The sequence below is a fragment of the Aulonocara sp. 'chitande type north' Nkhata Bay genome, linkage group LG3 (genome assembly GCF_057382095.1).
Source record: "Aulonocara sp. 'chitande type north' Nkhata Bay isolate Kocher_YH1m ecotype deep benthic linkage group LG3, A_spYH_male_GT1.1, whole genome shotgun sequence".
Lineage (NCBI taxonomy): Eukaryota > Metazoa > Chordata > Actinopteri > Cichliformes > Cichlidae > Aulonocara > Aulonocara sp. 'chitande type north' Nkhata Bay.
In genome coordinates this window covers 78,222,176-78,236,684 of record NC_141346.1, presented here as the reverse complement: position 1 = coordinate 78,236,684, position 14,509 = coordinate 78,222,176, and the positions used below count along the sequence as shown (strand labels likewise).

At 42.4% G+C, this 14,509-nt stretch overlaps 1 protein-coding gene and 1 pseudogene across 2 annotated transcripts in view; both read left to right on the top strand.

Moving 5' to 3' along the window:
* The window catches only part of LOC147337110 (protein NLRC3-like), a 547,272-nt pseudogene extending 535,883 nt beyond the window's left edge, over positions 1 to 11,389 (top strand). Inside the window, exons 2-7 of the transcript XR_015128349.1 lie at positions 606 to 746; positions 4,847 to 4,972; positions 5,057 to 5,208; positions 9,026 to 9,114; positions 9,276 to 9,462; positions 9,591 to 11,389. The product of XR_015128349.1 is annotated as a protein NLRC3-like (transcript). The remainder of the gene's footprint in view (positions 1 to 605; positions 747 to 4,846; positions 4,973 to 5,056; positions 5,209 to 9,025; positions 9,115 to 9,275; positions 9,463 to 9,590) is intronic.
* The window catches only part of LOC147337109 (uncharacterized), a 360,298-nt gene that overhangs the window by 324,296 nt on the left and 21,493 nt on the right, over positions 1 to 14,509 (top strand). Inside the window, exon 19 of the mRNA XM_086286256.1 lies at positions 12,305 to 12,478. Within this exon, the coding sequence (XP_086142382.1) occupies positions 12,305 to 12,478 (174 nt within the window). The remainder of the gene's footprint in view (positions 1 to 12,304; positions 12,479 to 14,509) is intronic.

Below are 14,509 nucleotides of genomic sequence, written 5' to 3'. Positions count from 1 at the left end.
TTCTTATGCTGCATTCAGGAGCATCAGTAAAACCTCGGTTCTCCAGAGATTAGAAACACTTTGGGTCACGTGAATGGCGGCCATGAAAACGACCTTCTTGTATCAGAACCAAGAAATGTTGATTTCTCAGGGAACATTACTGATAATTAAGAATTTAGAGAAAGACACAAACATATTTATTTTAATAAAAGCTGAACCTGCTCAGTGGAAAAACAGAAATGTGTTACGGCCCTAGCAGGGCCTCCTCCTGAAGGTGCCTGTGTGGGCGTGTCCTTCAATGGCTTCTGCCTGAGGTGCCAGCTTTCCCTTTTACACAGCTGACTCTCGTCAGTAATCAAAAGTATTTAATCCCAGGGAAAGGTGAGCTCTGGGCCAGAGTGCCATGTGAGTGGTTACAGCTAGTGAGCTGCTCTCTTTCTTTCTGGCTTACGTTTTACTTTATTGACCAACGCCTGAGTTTTGTTTGTTTTCTTAAATGGTGATAGCGGCTTGTCCGTCTCTTTTAGTTGAGCTACTTTAATAAAACTCTTTAATTTAACCCTTTTGCCGCCTTGTCTCCTTTTTCTGACCCGGACACTTTTTGTTACTTCCCCCTCACCGCCTAGACCCCTCAGGGGAACGTAACAAATGAGACGAGATTAAATCTGACATCACCAAGTTAAACTGTCAGAAACTCTTCTGAAAATCTGCCTCCTCCCCCCCTGTGCTGAGCTTCAGGTGGAGTCCTGCCTCCTTCCAGGACGGCTGTAAGTTTGCTTTGTTTCCTCCTATAACAGTTTGTCTTTAGGAACTTTAGGGGCTTTTTTTCTCCTCATGAACATGATGTGAGACAGAGGACAGAGCTGCTTGTGTTCTGCTTTTTTGGGTTTCCCTCAATAAGCTGCTCCCTTTATGTTCTCAGTTCTTCTGTATCTAATGTCAGCATGTGAGTCATCTTCAAACACAAGCTGAACATCAGAATCAGAAAGGGGTTTATTGCCAAATGTTGAGCAGGTTTACAACATTAGGAAATTGCTGCGGTGCTTCAGTGCAAACATGGTGTCATAAATAGCACTTAAATAGACATGAAAAAATAAGAGTAGGAATAAGAATTAAAAGTGCTACGTAGAAAGATATGTGCATGAGATATACATGAGATATATACATGAGAATAAGAATTAAAAGTGCTGCGTAGAAAGATATATACATGAGTGCAGGTGGTGATCAGTGCCAAACATGGAATGATGCAGTGACACAGCGTAGGGTCATGTGTTTGTGGCAGGGACAGTCATATGGTTATTGTTCATGTGTCCAACAGCAGAGGGGAAGAAACTGTTCTTATGGCGAGAGGTTCTGGTGCGAATGAACCGGAGCCTCCTGCCTGAGGGGAGCAGGTCAAACAGACTGTGTCCAGGGTGAGAAGGGTCAGCTGAGATCCGAGCTGCACGCCCCAGTGTCCTGGAGGTGTACAGGTCCTGCAGAGATGGGAGTCTGCAGCCAATCACCTTCTCAGCAGAGCGCACAACACGCTGCAGTCTCTGTTTGTCCCTGATAGTGGCTCCAGCGTACCACACGGTGATGGAGGAGGTGAGGATGGACTCGATGATTGCAGTGTAGAACTGCATCATCGTCCGTGTTGGCAGGTTGAATTTCTTCAGCTGCCTCAGGAAGTACATCCTCTGCTGGGCTTTCTTGATGACGGAGGTGATGGTGGGCTCCCACTTCAGGTCCTGGGTGATGGTGGTACCCAGGAAGCGGAATGAGTCCACAGAGGTGATGGGGGTGTCAGTCAGGATGATGGGGGGGAGTGGGGCTGTGTGCTTCCTGAAGTCCACAATAATCTCCACTGTCTTTTGGGCATTCAGCACCAGGTTGTTGTGGCTGCACCAGGACACCAGACGTTCAACCTCCCTCCTGTAGGCAGACTCATCCCCGTCCGAGATGAGTCCAATAACGGTGGTGTCATCTGCAAACTTGATTAGCTTGACAGACTGGTGGGTGGAGGTGCAGCAGTTGGTGTACAGGGAGAAGAGCAGAGGAGAAAGAACACAGCCCTGAGGGGAGCCGGTGCTGATGGTCGGGGAGTCCGAGACATTCTTTCCCAGCCTCACATGCTGCTTCCTGTCCGTCAGGAAGTCAGTGATCCACCGGCAGATGGGATCAGGCACATTCATCTGGGAAAGCTTGCCTCGGAGATGGTCTGGAAGGATGGTGTTGAAGGCAGAGCTGAAGTCCACAAACAGGATCCTGGCGTAGGTTCCTGGGGAGTCCAGATGCTGCAGGATGAAGTGTAGGGCCATGTTGATGGCGTCGTCTACAGACCTGTTGGCTCTGTATGCAAACTGCAGGGGGTCCAGGAGGGGGGCCATGAGGGTCTTGAGATGGGAGAGAACTAGGCGCTCAAATGACTTCATGACCACAGATGTCAGAGCCACGGGTCTGTAGTCATTTAGTCCAGTGATCCTAGGTTTCTTGGGGACAGGGATTATGGTAGAGGACTTGAAGCAGGCAGGCACATGACATGCCTGCAGTGAGGAGTTGAAAATGCCAGAAAACACTGGGGCCAGCTCGTTTGCACAGTGTCTGAGGGTGGCAGGAGACACGCCGTCTGGACAGAGCTGCTTGTGTTCTGCTTTTTTGGGTTTCCCTCAATAAGCTGCTCCCTTTATGTTCTCAGTTCTTCTGTATCTAATGTCAGCATGTGAGTCATCTTCAAACACAAGCTGAACATGTTTTCATGGTAGCATCGGTAGGATTCATGGAAAAAGCACTGATTCAGGTCACTAACCAGGTTCAGGGGGATGACTGGAGTATTTCCCAAACAGAGACATCCTGCGGGGACCTTTGTTCTCTTGTAGACTCTGATATTGTTTCCAATGTTTCCAATAACAAAAGAGAAAATCTGTTTGATTCATTTTTCTTTCTTTCTTTTGTAGATATAGAGATATACCTCTAGGTTAGATTTATTTCTCTGAACCTCCACAGCTGCAGGTGGAGGAGATGGTGTCTCCATCAGCAGATTCAGTGGAAAGGCCGGACTTAAAGGAGGCTTCAAAAGGCTTCCAGACAGGATGAACTGGGCTAAGTGACAGAGAGGACAGAAAGGATTGTTTTGAACTTTGAATCATATAAAATCATTCCTGTAGTCCCAGAATAAAAACATTGTAACATTTGAATGTCACAGCATATCTGAGTGAAGAATAAGTCAGTGTCTTTAGCTTGTATAAAACAGCCTCAATTCACCAAAGACATCTTGCTTAACTATAGCTGAGAGCCAATAAGCAGATTTTTAGAGCCCAGATCTAAAAATGTCTAAGAACAGTTGGTTCATAGACTCTTGGTCTGAGGAACAGAATATAGCAACACACTACTTAATCTAGTGAGTAATGTTATGGTTCAAAATATTGGGGATGGAAACAAGAGAAAAACCACAATAACAACACTGGTCCGGTCGGGTTGAGTCAAACGATGATTTTAATGATCACACACGTGGGAGATGGACACTGATGCAGACAGTCTCAGATCTCAAAATGGTGGAGTATTGCTCAAACTCTTATAGCCTCTGGTGCCTCCACCTTATCATAAAAAGCCTAAACATTCACATGCTCTCTCTCACACAGCGCCTAAGCTACAACTTTGGCTCCCCGTTTATCTGCTCCTGCTGAGATGGGGCAGAAAACTCCAGCATGTTCTCTTCTAATCAGACAAATAAGGCGATGACTTTCTGCAAACAGTATTTCTTATAACTCAGCAGTATAATGCATCATAAAACAATATCATTCATTCACAATAAGTCAGCAGTTTAATGTAATGCAAATCAGTTTAACTAATGCAATAGTTATCAGCTTCTTCTAATTCAGGAGAATAATGCAAACTAAAACTACATAATAATTCACAATCTTTAATTAGGGGTATAACATGGCATAAAATAATATTATAATCTAACAGTAACTAAGTAATGTACTGCATTACTTTTAAGAAAAGCAAGAAGAAGAACCCGAACAGAGCAAATCAGCATGTGAACTTTACCCTGACTCAGTCTGAGCAGTCAGACGGCTTTTTTTTTTTTTTTTTTTGGAGTAACACAAAGAGGTGTGACACACACACTTAAATCCAATCTGAAGTGAGACTCAAAGTTCAGTTTGTACATAAACAGTAAAAAAAACTGCATTTACAGTATTTCACAGAACTGAGTACACAGATTTTCCTGCCTCCATCAGTCTGTGGAGGAGGTGGAGCTGCTGCTCTCACTGACACACTGACTGCAGAATGAGCTCAGCTGCTGTTCCACAGTAACTGCTGCGAGGTGGACACATCTGTTTGACCATAACCAGTTACTGTGTCAACAGCTGTTGGAGGTCAGGGGTCTTTATAATTACAGGTGGATATGCATCCACCTGCACTGTACCATATGCACGCATATCTATGAAGCGCCTTGAGGTGACTTTTGTTGTGATTTGGCTCTATATAAATAAAATTGAATTGAATGTAGTGTAGAACTGAATTAAACATGCTGACGTTATCTGTTTAAAATCCTTCATTACAAATATTGGATCTGCTTCAACAGGAAGTGATTATGACAACAATACAAAGGTTGTTGGGTTTTATATTTAGACTTAATTAATTTTTCTTATTAATAGTGAATCAGTGTGTGTCAGTGAATGCATCGTGTGTGCTTCAGGCTCCATCTAGTGGTCTGATAGCAGAGCAGCTGATGGCAGCTTCCTCTGCCTCACACTGCTGTCTGACTGCATCCAGCTGACACTGAGATGAAGCAGGAAAGAAGCAGCTGATATTTGGACAGCACACATGATGAAAGGAGGATTTCAGCTGATGTGCACATGAATGATTTGTGTTTCCTCTGCAGGTAGAAAGTGTGTGTGAGCTGATGTGAATTGAGCAGCATGGATCAGTGTGAGGACAGAGAGGAGGGAGCCCCTCCCTCTAAAAGCACTCTGTGTGGGGAACATGAGAGCCAGACCAAAGCTCAGAGGTGAGATGACCATCTCTAACTGTCCATGACTCTTCTCCATGTCACAGCTCAGCACTCACATCACTGCTCCATCATTATTCACAGGAACCAGCCTGGACCTCCACCCAGCTCTGTGTCCTTACAGAGTGACGCGTCTAAAGATCGTCTCATTCATTTTAAATCCCAGCCTGTGTCTGCTGCAGAGAGGTGAGCTGTTAGCAACATGAACTCTTTGATTAAACTGCTTGATGTTGTTGGATATAAACTACAAACACGTCGTTCCCTCAGTCCCATTTAAACTGTCTTTTAAAACAAGCCTTTGGTTTCTAAACAACTGAAAACCCACTTCAGAAAACAGGAAGTGATCAGAGCGTCCGTCCACTTCCTGTCAGGCCCTGCAAACATTTCATATTGAAGAAAAGTAGTTGATATCTCACATTTTTACTCCACCACATTCAACCATTTTGACATTTTACAGCATGAAACTCTTGTCACATGACTCCTGTTATGTTATAGAGTCATGTGACCACCAGGGAGGGATTTGTATGGATGAAACACATTCAAATCAATCTGATTCATCAATGGAAACATTTTTGGTGTAAATGCAGCAACACTGAAAACGCTGAAGATAAAAACACAACAGATGAAATATGAACAAATCGAGGCTTTGAATACACGTGTGTGTGTTTGAGACACAGAGATAAATGGATTGTGTGTCTGTCCTATTGCTGCGTGAGGGTTTTATTGTAGATTTTGTGCGTGTACACTTTTGACCACGAAGGTGTTGAAAGGGCGTAAAACAGTTGGAGGCACCAGAGTGAACACTAGTGCTGTCAGTAGATTAAAACATGACTAATTAATGACACAATCTTCTGTCATTAATCCTGATTAACCCTTTAGAGCCGATCGGAGCGGACACGCTCTGTTTTGCGTAACTATTTTTAAATCCCAGTAGCACTGCAACCACGTAAGCTAGCGCAAATTTTTTTTTTGCATATGAAACCGGAGGAGTTGTACTTACATCTCATGCCATCAGCTTGTCGTAGGTCACGGTTTCCTTCCACATAAAGCTTTGCAAAAACTGCATAAAAAGCGCTTGCAGGAACAAAAACATAATATTCCAGAAACACGCTTTGCCAATCCGATCAGCTGTTCATAACACTTTCTACGTTGGAATAGACGTCAGCGCGAACTTTTGCATTTCCGCCATTACCTGCCCGAAACCGGAAGTGACGTCATTTTCGCGGAAATGTAGTCTTTTTTTATGATCAGGGCCTCGGGGCATATACTGGTCTTTTTAAAAGTTATCTTTGACTTTATGCCTTTCTGTGTCGCTTCTGGGATGCTTAGGACTCATATTGCACTGCTGGAAATAGTTTATTTTGATGCATGTGCTGCTTTTTTGCAAATTTGCAGTATAATATTTATTTTCGTTTTTCCTGCAGTATATAAAAATTGGTGTATTTCAAAAATAAAATTATGAAGACACTCAAAATAAATTTCCTGTGGTGGGAAACTATTTTGTGCAACTTTTTTGTATTTACAGTTTTGAGGGATAAGCCTCTTAAATTTCTCTAACTACAAATATATGTTAAAAAAGCAAAAACGATTTTCAATTTTTTTGTAGTTTATTGCACTTTTTTGCAATTTATGTAATTATTATGCACTTAATGAATACATATTATTAAAATCTGGGCTATAATGGTTGTATTGATGTATAGCAACTTGAAATGCTCCCAAAAATGGCTCCACAGCATGTAAAAATATAATATAAGCTCTGGTGGACTTGGTTCTATGGTCAGTCTTAAAGGGTTAATCACAATTACTTGATCAATAGCTGCAGTTACATTTTTCCAACTTTATATTTAAGCCTGTAACAGACGTTTACACCATATAATGAAGTCAATGCAGAATAAACACAAAGAATGTTAAACGCTTCAATTCAAAGAGACTTTGAATAGTTTTCAGTCTTTAACTCAGCTTCTCTGCTGTAAATACAACTTTGTAACAAACATATATGAAGGAAACGGTTTCCAGGGCCTAATCCGTGGATCGACTTCCTTCGAGGCGTGGACGTCTATCAGCAGAGAATGTCCCTTAGTCTGTAACACAGTCAAATATATTCTCAAGTAATATTCAAGCATGCCATTCAGCGTGTTAGTACGAGCTCGGGAGCAGCTTGGGAGAACAAGAAAACAGAGACTGCTTCAGGTTGTCTTCCCAAATTGACTCAACTTTATTCACAAGTACAACAGTTTATATAGAGGGTAAAATTCACGAGACAGCAGATTATCAGTTTAAACCAGTACAGACCAAGATAAGGGAGCGTCTTCCTGCCCTTGGGTGAAGAAGCATCCTTTGTGTAGTTTATTAGTTCAGATACAATTGTGATTATCTCAGCGACATATTTTCAAGGCACAAAACAAAGAGTTCTTACATTAGTGAAATCTGAAACAAACCATTTGGCCTTCAACAGGCGTCTCCTAAAAGATTAAGAAACTAATGTAGCTGAGGGAGTGATCTCTGTGGTATTTCAACCTTGTACCAGCCTGTGATTCTCACACATCAATTCTTGGGTCAAAGAGAAAAATAACTAAAACAAAGGGGCCTTATTGAATGATAGAGTTTTCCTGCATAATGTCACTATAAAACAATATCCAGTAAATGCTCCCATGGTACTAAAATACCTAACAATATATACTAAAAGCTAAGTGTGCACTAATATATAATAATATATAATCTATATTACTGCTGTTAATGAAAATGTTTAATCAGACTCATCACAGGGTTACTGTGGATTAATTTGGATGAATCACCATTAAACATCATTTTTAATGTAAACGAATCAAATTTCATTTCATGAGCAAACAGACTCGAGAGAAAAGGGCAAATTTACACACTTAACATGTTTATTGAACATGTAAACATTGATTAACCTCCTGAATGAGCCGACACCCCCAGGGACAGTCCTGCATGCTAATGATGGGCTCTGCTCTGTACCTGCAGGATTCTGTCAGCCACAAACTCCTCAGCTGATCCTGAATCTGAGCCCATCTGTCAAACAATCATTTTCTTCACAGGTCTGTGGAGGTGGCACTGATCCTGCAGCAGTCTAACACTCTCTGTCACTCTTCTTCAAGTCTTTGACACGAGGAACCAAAACTATGTTATTAACAACACTAACAGGTCTGCAGTTTGTCCACTTGGCAGTTGTGTCATCAGTGCTTTGCATCGTTGTGATATTTTAAGCTGGAAGTGCTTCGGTGAAAAGAAAATTCCTTCTGTCACGATGTGCAGAGTCCTTCATGTTGGTCGGCTGGTCCGCCTTGTTATTTTTTTAATACTCAAACTTTCTATCGAGAGGTCAGTGTGTGTTTGTCATCTTCCATATTGAGCTGATTGGTTCAGCTGCCATCACAACAGATGTGCTGCACATCTGCACGTGTGCAAAGGTAACTCTACTTGGACAAACTGCCCGAAGTGCATTGATAGAAACATTTCAGGGATTTTGAGTCGTTCTGCTCTCCAGATGTGTCGTGTTAAAGGTTTTTATCATGTTAATCATGATAACAGATGAACCCCTAACCCTAACCCTACATGTTAATTTTGACAGCACTGGTAAATCCTTTTTAATGTTCTTCTGTAAGATCATTGATCAGACTCGACTCCAAATACGAGACTCAGAAAACTCAAATGAAAACTCAAATCAAAGCAATGAGAAAAGGACTTCTTGTGTTAGAATGAAAACATATGGAAGTGGTCAGGTTTCAAACACTCGATGAATCTGCTGCACAGTTACATTCAGGGACCTTTGACCTCCTGAGAGCATTAGTTGATGGTTCATCACAGTTTTACCTTCCAGTGAGTGAATTTATCAGTTTGATGAAGTCTCAAAGTTTCCTCTGAGCTTCTGCAGCATCATCACTTCCATCACTGATGAAAGAAAGTTCATAGAAAACAGAAAATATATCTTCAGAATCTGAGAGTCTAAAACTTGACAGACTTGATTCAGATGAAGTTATTTGAGCAGAAACTCCTGGATCTTTATCCTGTGTTGATCTAATCCTTTATGGTTCCTCCACAGAGTGGACCAGCAGAGCTCAGAGGTTCCCAGTCGTCAGTCTGCCCAGCAGCATCAAACACAGCTGGACTCCATATTTATGGTCTGTACATGTACAACAACTACTGTTACATCTGTTCTGTTCACAGTCATCTCCATGCTGCTCTTTGTAGACCAGTGGATCGTCAGTGTGTCCAACATGGATCTGATGTTTGGCTCCATGATTTCAGTCTGATTGGCTCATTCATAAATATTCTGTTCCAGCTGCTGGAGGACAACATCATCACTTTTGTGAAGAACGAGCTGAAGAAGATCCAGAAGGTTCTGAGTCCAGGTTACCCAGAATGCTTAGAGAGTCAGAGGAGCAGCAGCAGAGAGGCATTTGTGAAGATCACAGTGGACTTCCTGAGGAGAATGAAGCAGGAGGAGCTGGCTGACCGTCTGCAGAGCAGTAAGAGGATTTCTGTGAAGATTTAAGCTGCTGGATAAATGAACATTTTCCAGAGATGGAAGATGGAGCAACATGTTTTAAAGATTAGTTCTTTTTGGAATTGAGTGTTTATTTTTCTTCTCATTCAGAACTTCAAGCTGCAGTTTGTCATCGTAACCTTAAATCCACCCTGAAGAAGAAGTTCCAGTGTGTGTTTGAGGGCATCGCTAAAGCAGGAAACCCAACCCTCCTGAATCAGATCTACACAGAGCTCTACATCACAGAGGGAGGGACTGCAGAGGTCAATGATGAACATGAGGTCAGACAGATTGAAACAGCATCCAGGAAACCAGACAGACCAGAAACAACAATCAGACAAGAAGACATCTTTAAAGCCTCACCTGGAAGAGATGAACCAATCAGAACAGTGCTGACAAAGGGAGTGGCTGGCATTGGGAAAACAGTCTTAACACAGAAATACAGCCTGGACTGGGCTGAAGACAAAGCCAACCAGGACATCCAGTTCATATTTCCATTCACTTTCAGAGAGCTGAATGTGCTGAAAGAGGAAAAGTTCAGCTTGGTGGGACTTGTTCATCACTTCTTTACTGAAACCAAAGAAGCAGGAATCTGCAACTTTGAAGACTTCCAGGTTGTGTTCATCTTTGATGGTCTGGATGAGTGTCGACTTCCTCTGGACTTCCACAAAACTACAATCCTAACTGACCCTAGAAAGTCCACCTCAGTGGATGTGCTGCTGATAAACCTCATCAGGGGGAAACTGCTTCCCTCTGCTCGCCTCTGGATAACCACACGACCTGCAGCAGCCAATCAGATCCCTCCTGACTGTGTTGGCATGGTGACAGAGGTCAGAGGGTTCACTGACCCACAGAAGGAGGAGTACTTCAGGAAGAGATTCAGAGATGAGGAGGAGGCCAGCAGGATCATCTCCCACATCAAGGCATCACGAAGCCTCCACATCATGTGTCACATCCCAGTCTTCTGCTGGATCACTGCTACAGTTCTGGAGGATGTGCTGGAAACCAGAGAGGGAGGACAGCTGCCCAACACCCTGACTGAGATGTACATCCACTTCCTGGTGGTTCAGGCCAAAGTGAAGAAGGTCAAGTATGATGGAGGAGCTGAGACAGATCCACACTGGAATAAAAAGAACAGGAAGATGATTAAATCTCTGGGAAAACTGGCTTTTGATCAGCTGCAGAAAGGAAACCTGATCTTCTATGAATCAGACCTGACAGAGTGTGGCATCGATATCAGAGCAGCCTCAGTGTACTCAGGAGTGTTCACACAGATCTTTAAAGAGGAGAGAGGACTGTACCAGGACAAGGTGTTCTGCTTCATCCATCTGAGTGTTCAGGAGTTTCTGGCTGCTCTTCATGTCCATCGGACCTTCATCAACTCTGGACTCAATCTGCTGGAAGAACAACAAACAACCTCCAAGCGGTCTAGTTTTTTTAGAAAAAAAGAGTCTCTCCACCAGAGTGCTGTGAACAAGGCCTTGCAGAGTCCAAATGGACACCTGGACTTGTTCCTCCGCTTCCTCCTGGGTCTTTCACTGCAGACCAATCAGACTCTCCTACGAGGTCTGCTGACACAGACAGGAAGTAGCTCACAGACCAATAAGAAAACAGTCCAGTACATCAAGGAGAAGCTCAGTGAGAATCTGTCTGCAGAGAAAAGCATCAATCTGTTCCACTGTCTGAATGAACTGAATGATCGTTCTCTAGTGGAGGAGATCCAACAGTCCCTGAGATCAGGAAGTCTCTCCACAGATGAACTGTCTCCTGCTCAGTGGTCAGCTCTGGTCTTCATCTTACTGTCATCAGAAGAAGATCTGGATGTGTTTGACCTGAAGAAATACTCTGCTTCAGAGGAGGCTCTTCTGAGGCTGCTGCCAGTGGTCAAAGCCTCCAACAAAGCTCTGTAAGTAAATCTGTGATCATGTTTATTTTTAAAATGTTGATTAAAAGTGGTCATAGATTTCTTCCATGACAGATCCATGTCCTAAAACCATGAGCCAGCGTAGTTGTATAGTATAAAAGAAAAAAGGAGAACTTTTGACCACAATATTGTAACTTGAATGAACTTTTGATACAGCCTTTAAACATAAAATTTATGAACAGAATCGGTGACAAAGGGCAGCCCTGGTGGAGCCCATCACCCACCGGACTTATTACTATCCAACTTATTGCCGGCTATGCCAACCAAGCTCTTGCAATGGTTGTAAAAGGATCGAATGGCCCGTAGCAATGGCCATGAAATGTTTCTCAGTTTTATTATTTTCAGTCACATTTGTTTTTGATTATTAACTGAATATTTTAAAATTCAGGCTTTTTATGTTATACAAAACATATTTTCTTATGTCTTGTATTGATTCTGAAGGAATAGTTTTCATCAGTATCGCAGATACCAGCCTGAATTTTACTTTGTATTGGATCAGAAAGGAAATCAGTGGCATCACACATCACTTACAGCAACTTCAGTACCTCTTCATTTTAATAAACTGGGGGAGGGGCACCAAGATTCAGTATGAGATGAAGAATTATTTTTAACTGTAAGGTTGGAGAAATCTGTTGTTGGAAATTGGAAGAACAGGTCATCTTAAAAATCACTGCATTGTAGTTTTATTCAGGCCCCTTCAATCTGTGATCGCTGTTGCTTTGCATTGTAAATGCTACTATTACAAAAGTCACAAATATTAGTGTATGTGTGTGTTGTTGGGTAATAAACCAAAAGAACAGAATCTAGCAGCACCTCACTGATTTCTGCTTAAAAACAACAAAAAAGCAATAAAGCTCTGATTTGTTTTGTTGATCTTCTCTCCCTTCCCGCTTGATTTCAGACTGAGTGGCTGTAACCTGTCAGACAGAAGCTGTGAAGCTCTGTCCTCAGTCCTGAGCTCCCAGTCCTCCCATCTGACAGAGCTGGACCTGGGTAACAACAACCTGCAGGATTCAGGACTGAAGCTTCTGTCTGCTGGGATAAAGAGTCAATACTGCAAACTGGAAACGCTGAGGTCAGATCAAGCAATATCGATTTTTTTTCATCAATTAACATCATTTAATCAATTTAATTTGGAAAAAATTAACATTGTGTGTATGTTTTGTTTTTTTTAATGAATCTGTGCAAGTCACAGTAAGCTGCCACATTTGTCTTTTGTAACATGAGGCAATAAGGATTCCAGCATGTCCTGAAACAGTGTTGAAATACTGTAAATGTAGTAGCTCCTCATGGCGCCATGAATATACTTGAACACAAGTGTTTCATGTCTTCTTGTCATCCTTTCTTCAGACTGAGTGGCTGTAACCTGTCAGACAGAAGCTGTGAAGCTCTGTCCTCAGTCCTGAGCTCCCAGTCCTCCCGACTGACAGAGCTGGACCTGGGTAACAACAACCTGCAGGATTCAGGACTGAAGCTTCTATTTTCTGCAGTGGAGAGTCCAAAGTGTACACTTGGGATTCTCAGGTCAGGATTCAGTCTTTTCTGATGATGATTTAAAACCTGAGTCAGGTCGATAAATGGCTTACTCATTTACAACAGACATGATTTGTTAAATCACCTTATATATGTGTGCTTAAGTTCTGTGCTGCTCTGATTTATTGCCCGTGCTGTCTTTCAGTTCAGCTTTGTCGAGTCTCTGGTAGGATTTCTTTTACATGACCTGTGTAAAAACAAAACAGTAAACACATTAAGCTGAAGTAAGATGCACAATTTGAAAAATGGGGCACAAAAAATGTTGCTGCTTTCTGGAAAGTGCGTCTAAGAAGACCCAATGGAGAAAGTGAAGAGAAAAATCAAAGATTAAGAAGAAGAAAATGGCAGAGGCAGTTTCTCTTGGACTGCCTGCAGATGGGGCGAGACTCTAGAAACAGGGATGATTGGAGAAAATGTAAAGAGGCCAGGGCCCTATTTCAGGAAGCCGGTTTAGTGCAAACTCTGAGTAAGTATACCCTGAGTTAATGAAAACTCTGGGTTTTCAGTTTCACAAAGCGAGTTTAGATTCATCCTGAGTGAGTCACTATGACGACACACTCTGTGAAGCTAACCTGCCCCCTAGCAGGTTTACTTCAACTAACCCTGACGTTCTCCGCCTCTGTGTCGGAAACCTGACTGTAGGAAGTGTCAGACATGGCGTGCCCCTTCCTTGAAGAGCCAGTAGATGTTGAAGCCCAAATTCTCCGCAGAGCTCTCCGCCAGGAGAGAGTGATTAGAGCGCGTTTGGACATTTTATCATTTCCTGATGATTTTCTGTGTGAACGTTACCGTTTTTCAGCACAATCTATAATTTATGTGAATAACATCCTCAGGCCTAATATTGCTCATGTGACACATCGTGGACATGCTCTCAGTTCTGTACATATTATTTGTATTGCACTTCGGTTTTTTGCAAACGGGAGCTTTCTGTATAATATTGGTGACGCTGAGCACGTTTCCAAGGCTACCGTCTGTCGGGCAGTCAGGAATGTTACAGTTGCACTGAAACGTCTCCTGCACTCGTCTGTGGTGTTCCCCGGTCACAGACCCACAAGATTTATCAAAGAGGGATTCCGCAAAATTGCAGGTAGCAGGATGAACAAAACTTAATTCATGATGTGGTGATACTTGAACTAATACTTAAATTTTACATTTATTTTCACGGTTCCCAGGCGTGATTGGCTGTATAGATGGCACTCACATTCCAATCATTGCTCCTTCAGTAAATGAAGGAGACTATGTGAACAGGAAGTCTTTCCACAGCATTAATGCACAGGTGCATAGTTCTCTGTAGCATTTCAAACTAACAAATTATTCCATTATAGTAATGGATGCTAATTTGTGTTCTCTGCACTGTGAAGATCATATGTGATGCTGCCAACATTATCACAAATGTGGAAGCCAAGTGGCCAGGCTCTGTGAGTGGTGGTGGTGGAGGACCCCCACCTGTTTTTCGGGCCTCCGCTTTTTTTCTGTTGGCTATAACGGGTCACATTTGAGCATACAGAGTAAGCAAATATGTACTTGTAATGTGCTCAGATAATTTCAATAAGTGCTTACAGAAAGAAAATTA